Source organism: Tenrec ecaudatus, chromosome 1 (assembly GCF_050624435.1).
Source record: "Tenrec ecaudatus isolate mTenEca1 chromosome 1, mTenEca1.hap1, whole genome shotgun sequence".
Lineage (NCBI taxonomy): Eukaryota > Metazoa > Chordata > Mammalia > Afrosoricida > Tenrecidae > Tenrec > Tenrec ecaudatus.
Genome location: NC_134530.1, coordinates 15,098,534 through 15,104,945, shown reverse-complemented (window position 1 = coordinate 15,104,945; position 6,412 = coordinate 15,098,534). Strand labels below are relative to the sequence as shown.

Here is a 6,412-nt window from a genome sequence, read left to right as displayed (position 1 = left end):
ATCAACTTGTGTGCCCTCTAGTTTCTCCCTTGAGGACGTTCATGTCATTGCCACAGCACAATGAGTGGACCGCACCTGCATTGACCATGCTCCACATGTCCCCCAGGATATCCAGGTTGTTGGTTTTGCAGGAGTAGACCTGGGCAGGGACACAAGGGTGCTGGGAATGTGTCGCATACAGGTAGGTTATTCCCCAGGTTCTTCCCTCATATTTTATCCAAACCTAAGATGCTGCTTGCTAACACATGGTCAATGGCTAGTCACTTGGAGGTGAACTGCTTCAAGGTTTCCAGCCTGAGGGCTATGGCCATCTAGAGCATTCAGACTATATAGTCTGTCCCACCTGAGATGGGGCCCACTCCCTGATCAGTGGGACAGTGGATTGTTCCCCTGAAGGACAGCCCCAAAGCCAGGTGAAGCCAACTCCAGGAGGTACAAGATTTGGCTGCCTTCTGGTCCTTAGAGGCCGCCAATCTTGTCACATGGATACTCTTAGTACCTGCTCTTACTGTGGCGTGTACACCCCTTGCCTGTCCCTTCCTATTGCAAGTATGCCGAAGGTACAACCCCTCCCATTTACAATGGAACCAGGGGGGCTTGCATGTCCCCAAAGTGTATATAAGCCCTAACCTGAAATATATCCCCCCTCCCTGCACGGATCTGACAGCTGAGATCCTGGACGTCTGAGAGGTGAGCAATTGAATGCCTCATTTTGTCTGACATCTCTTTCAATTGACCTAATTACACAACCGTCACTTGGCACCCTTTCATCCAAAGTTCATATACTCCTGGGGAGATGGCAGTTCTCTCCAACGCCCCTCACCTGCATGAAGTTGTTGGGTTGGTTCCTGGGCCTCTGCCAGTGCATGTCAGAGAACTGGCCACCAGTCTGCCAACAGCGGTTTCCACCACATGCTGGCCTTCTACTCCTGCTCCTGGAGTTTTCAGGCACCTCCATGGACACAATCATGTCCTCCCCAGGAGAGCCTGTCAGGAGGAGCGGGTGTCACATCATGTACTGTTGAAGGGACTGTCCCCACCTAATCACCCCTATCTACCTGTGGTCTGGCTCTCACCTAAACTCCCAGGGTGCTTTTCATTGTTGTATAGACCGTGCAGCTGATGCCCACAGCCGGGATAACTTTTAATAGAGTGGGTGTTAGGCCTCGGAAGAGCCCCGGCCAGCCCTGCTCAGCCACGATGTCTCTGAAAATGGCCCGCATGGTGGGCTTTGAGCCCTCCACAGTATCTATGAGGAATGAGGCCAAGTTATTACACATAGAATAAAGGAAGTGGGGGTGTTGGGGTGCTGATAGGAAAAGCCTGGAGTCTGGAATGTTACAGAGGAAATGAGCTAGTGTGGAGGCGGCAACAAAAGACTTCATTCAGGGTGTTTTCAGGTGCTCTTGTAGGGAAAGGGTTTCTGGACAATTCCCCTGAAAGAGGTGACTGTGGTGAGGATGCCTATGTTTGGCTAGGGCCTTGGGCATGTGTTCAGGGGGCTTGTGGAGAGAGGCTTTGTCAAGGTCAGGGAGTGAGCTCTGGTCTGTTTTGAGAGTTTCAGATGGGTTGGGTTGTGGTGATTAAGGTAGTTGGGGAATTAGATCTGAGGAGTTGTTTTGGGGACCCTGGTGAGGAGGAGCTGCTAAAGGTGAAGTGAGCCCAGGTGGCCCAGTGCGTTGAGTCTAGTCTACTCACCTCAAAGCCAGCAGTGTGTACCCACCAGTGCCTCTCTGGGAAAAAGACAAGGCTGTCTACTCCCATAATGGTTGAGGTACAGTCCCAGACACCCACAATGGCATTCCACCCCATCTTCTAGGGTTACCGAGTCAGTGTCAAGTGATGAATGCTGAAGCTCTCTGCTCCCATGAGGATGGACAACTTCAGAGACCTTAAGGAGTCATTCTGCTCTGTCCATTTGGGTCAATGTGAATCTCTGGATAGAATGTATGGTGCAGGTGTGTCATGAGTCTATTTGAGCAAGCTGGCCTCTTTGGGGGTGTGAGTCCTGTGTCCTGGGGTCCCTGCGTGGTCTATCCTTGGGACATTGGCTCAGCTTCTAATTGGAAGTTTGAAGTCCACCGATATATGCTAGGGAAGGAAGGCCTAGAGATGCCCTTCCCCAAACGGGGCCCTTGAAACAGCCCCGGGTTTCCCAACTTCCCTCCGACACGGGAATGTGTAAGTTGGCCACCATCTCCTCAGCAAGTGTTGTGTCACAAGGTCAGGAGGAAAACATGCACGGGGTGGGGGCGGGGTCGAGGTGTGTGTCACCCAGGACTAGATCACCTTTGGGACTGAGGGTAAATGGCACAAGATGTTAAGATTTTTGGGGAAGTATGAGTTCTAGGCATTTGGATGGCAGCCTAAGAGGTCAGGGCCAAGTAAGGAGAATGGGGGTGTGGGATTTACTGAGGGCATTTGGTGGGGCCACAAAGTGGGTCTCATCAGGGGCAGGCAGACCTTTTGCTTGGAGCTTGGTCCTTAATAGCGTCAGGGGATAGCTAGCCATCTGGCCACACACTGTGGACACCGTCTGTGTGTAGATGTTGTAAGCCTGGCTGTGTTCTTCGTTATCCCCTCTGCTCTTTACCAGTATGTTTTTCATCATCTGCAAGGGGTAGGGGGCCAGAGAAGGCTCAGAATTGGCCCTAGTCCTGGGCCACGTCAATGCCGCCTACAGCAACCTCACCCCCACCTCTGCCAACCTTATTGACAGCCAGGTCAGTGCAGGCATACGGGATGATGCCAAGCATGTTGGGCGCATAACCCCTATAGAACGCGGCCGGGTCTTCGCGGCGAAGAATCTGGCCGACGCAGTCACCTAGGCCATCGTACTGGCCTGTGCGTCCCAGCGTGAGGTGGGTCTTCAGCACCTGTGGAGGCAGGGAGACCAGGGAGCTCCTGTCAGTAGTCTCATGGGGGACTCATGCCCTGTCCCTGTGCAAGGAGCCCTGTTGGCAAAGCTCAACAACGGGGTGGGCCTCCAGGCCCTCAGAGGTCGGTGAGACTGTCCACGGTCGTCAAGGGGACACTGGTGAGGAGGGTCCTCAGAACCCCTATGGGCATCCCTGTTCTGGGGCCCGGGGAAGTGCAGTGAGTGGGACATATGGGGCTAAGTGCCCTGGAGCCAGCCCTGCCTCAAATCAAACACCCGCCCCAGGGAAACAGACACTCACTCTCCAGGTTTGTTAACCTCATCTGTCAGGAGGCAACCCCCCAGGGTTTTATACACGAGTGTGGCAAGTAGATGGCCAGCCCTTGCTTCCTGGTTTATCCGGTACAAGAGTTGTGCCCAATTTTACTTTGCTTTCTACCCCCTTTCAGAACAAAATCATGACCCGCTGGCAATGCAACACTTTACTACTAAAGCCAATGGTACCACATAATGTGTAGGGATCTGTTTCTGCAGCCTCACTGGGTCTTCTCAGCACGCCTCCCTCCGTGCTCCCTCCAGGCTCAAGCCCACCCACTCTGGGAAGCTTTGGTCTAGAAGCTCTGCTGAAACCATTCCCGTCCCGTGCCAGCCTTCCTGACTGAAGGGTGGTAACTGTGCCTCAGGTGTACTGTCTGGGATTGTATCCCCAGCCATATCTGGTCTCGTCAACTACACGCTGGACACCAGAAACACAAAACAATTGATGTTCACGCTCCCTGAACCACACCAGCTGTGTCCCCACATTCATATGAACACATGAGCAGAGGCAGGAAGACCGCAGGGTTTCAAACCAGGGAAGTTGTGCTTCAACGTCGGATCCCCTCCCTGTCTTCAGGATTCCATCCTGTGTGCAGACAGTGATCCCAGATGCTGGGCGATGCCAACAAGTACGTGGAATCAGGAGCCGAGCAAGGCCATTGAGCAGCCTGCCGGGTGCCAAGGACACAGCCTTGCTGGCTGGGAGGAAAGTTGACTGGAAGTACTTACCGATGAAGATCAAAGACTACAGCCGTCAGGATGGATGGCACCCCAACACAGAGGAAACCAACGACCTCAGAACTGGACCAAGAAACAACAGAGTGACCCAAAGAGCAAAGAGCAAAGCAGTCAAGGGTTTCCGTCTGGCTCAGATCTGCCACTAGCTCCCACTGGAGCCGCAATCAGGCACTCAAGGGACAGGCTGCCTTGGGCACTTGTGCAACACCCCTCTTGAGAAGTGTCCAAGAGCCACAATGCCACAGGCAGGACTCAGCTGGAAGCCATGGTGACGTCATATGCACGTAACAGTTGGGCAATCAGTCTATGCCTAAGAAAGACGGTATTGGCAAGAACAGTATCTGGATGATGGGATCCCCGAAGGAGGAGCCCGGCTTAGGGCAATGCCAGCAGAGGCTTCTGAGATGTGAGGACAGCAAGACTTTGGCTGAGTGACCAGGAAACCCAGTGGTGATAAAAAAAGATATCCTGGTTGCGAAAGGAGGAGGTCAGTAAAACACAAGGGCCAGCTTCCCAGAGATGGATTAACAGTATCCCCAAAGGGCACTGAGTGTCTCTGTCCGAGCAGTGTTCCCTGCTGTCATGCGAGTGCTTCCTGTGAGGTGCTGGGGACTTGGTTCTGACTCACAGGGACTCAGTGGAGCAGCAGGAACCAACCCAATCGTACATCATCTTAACTGTGCTTCTGATGTTTCTGCCGGGGTTGCAGCCACTGTATCCACCCATCTCCTTGTGGGTCCTGCTCACTGGACAGGAACATGGCCAAAGTCTGGGAGCCAAAGTCTCGCCATCCTTGCCTCTCAGAGCATTCTGGCAGATCTGGGAGTTCATTTGACAGTCCGGGGAACCGACCACATCCCTCAAGGGCATCGATGCTACTTCAGTCTTTCTCAGTCAAAGTCCAGCTGTCACGTGCATAGGAGGTGCCCAAGAATGCCATGGCCAGGTTACCTAGCATCACAGCCAATCTGACAGTAACCACCAACCAAATGGAGCCGGCAGATCATGTGGCGGGTCCTGGTGAGGGTCGAACACGGTGCTTTGTGCAGGATGCCTGGGGCACACGAGTCATTGCGCAGTAGGTAGGGGCTGCAGTCGCTTCATTGTGCGAGGCCGTCCACTGAGCAGGCTCTCACTTACCTCCAAGGGGTTGATGAGCGTCTGGGAAACGGCCACCGCCAGAGACCCCGCCAAGACATCCTCCTGGAAGATGGGGTTTGAGGACTCCCCGAAGTGAGCTTTACACTGCGGGCCCGAGCGAGGAGAGAGGAAGGTGAGCACAGCTCCGGGGCCTTCCAGCCTCAAGCCCACCTTGGAGTGGGCCTGAGGACTCGGACAGGAGACAGAGGGCTGGGAAGGCGGGCTCGTGTGATCCGGAGGGCGGGGCTGTAGACACCTATCACTTCCTACCTCTTCGAAGACGAGAAACTTGATCCCATACTCAGGGGCGATCTTGAGCACGTTTATACCATTGCCGCGCCACAGCGAGCGGAAGCCTCCCTCCTGGATCAGGCTCCGTAACCCCCCCAGCAGGTTCATAAGGTGTTTTTTGGAAGAGTAAACCTGAGGGTGGAAAAGACCTGACCCTTGGACAAACCCCTCCCCGATGCCCTCTCCATTCTCAACCCAGCCCCACCTGCAGCTCCCAGCTCCTCGGATCTGGGTGCAGCCAGCGCCATTGAAAAAATCAGGCTCCCCCCGTCACTCCAAGCTTCCCCCTCACCTCTGGGCTCCATTGCTCGCCCTTGTCCCCATCCACCAAAACCACAATCTCCTTCCTGTATCCCCAACAATACCCTAGAGCCCCACCCTGAAACCGGGTAAGCCCCGCCCACTAATCCCCATTGGCTGCAGTGGAGGCCCCACGCCCACACCTGCATGTGCACTCGGGTCCGGTCCAGAGGGGCGGTGCTGGTGCGGGACACGGTTCCCGCGACGGCTCCAGAGAGCAGAATCTTCCACCAGGCCCCCTCCTTGTCCATCCTTGCGTCCCCCATGGGGACCATCAGGACTTCTCCAGTATCCAACAGCTGTGGGCCAGATAGAGATCCCCACCCAATGTCATGGGCTCTCCTCTCCTTGCCAAGGTCGGAAGCTCATGCCAATCCATTCTGCTTGGTTCGGGACACTGGGCTCGCCAAGAGGGGCTTAGGAATTGAGGTATTCTACCCAAGAGATACTCATGGCAACTCTTCACCAGCGTCTTAATTGCGGTAGGTAAGCAACCCACTGCTCGCCCAATGGTCAGCGGTCCACATCAACCAGCAAGAGAAGACAGATGTGACAGACGCATTCTCCTGCATGGAGTCTTTCATGGCTGAGCAGACTGGAAGCCTACAGAGGACCAGGGCAAACCCAGCCAAACCCACTGTCATCGGGCCAACTCCGACCAACAGTTGCCCTACCCGCAGAGTAGAACTGCCCCGGCAAGTTCCCGAGAAGGTCGATCTTTTTTGAATGATAATTTAAAATTTTCTT

The 6,412-nt window shown here is 54.5% G+C and overlaps 1 protein-coding gene across 1 annotated transcript; it reads right to left on the bottom strand.

Annotated features, from left to right (window-relative positions):
* Positions 1-1,076: 1,076 nt before the first annotated feature.
* LOC142431677 (mitochondrial carrier protein SCaMC-3L-like) lies at positions 1,077-5,940 on the bottom strand. Its single transcript, XM_075536688.1, has 6 exons — positions 5,809-5,940; positions 5,345-5,497; positions 5,075-5,179; positions 2,709-2,876; positions 2,464-2,611; positions 1,077-1,249 (listed from the first exon to the last, which is right to left on the bottom strand). The coding sequence occupies exons 1-6, from the start codon at positions 5,938-5,940 to the stop codon at positions 1,077-1,079; spliced, it is 879 nt and encodes a 292-aa protein (XP_075392803.1).
* Positions 5,941-6,412: the final 472 nt, after the last annotated feature.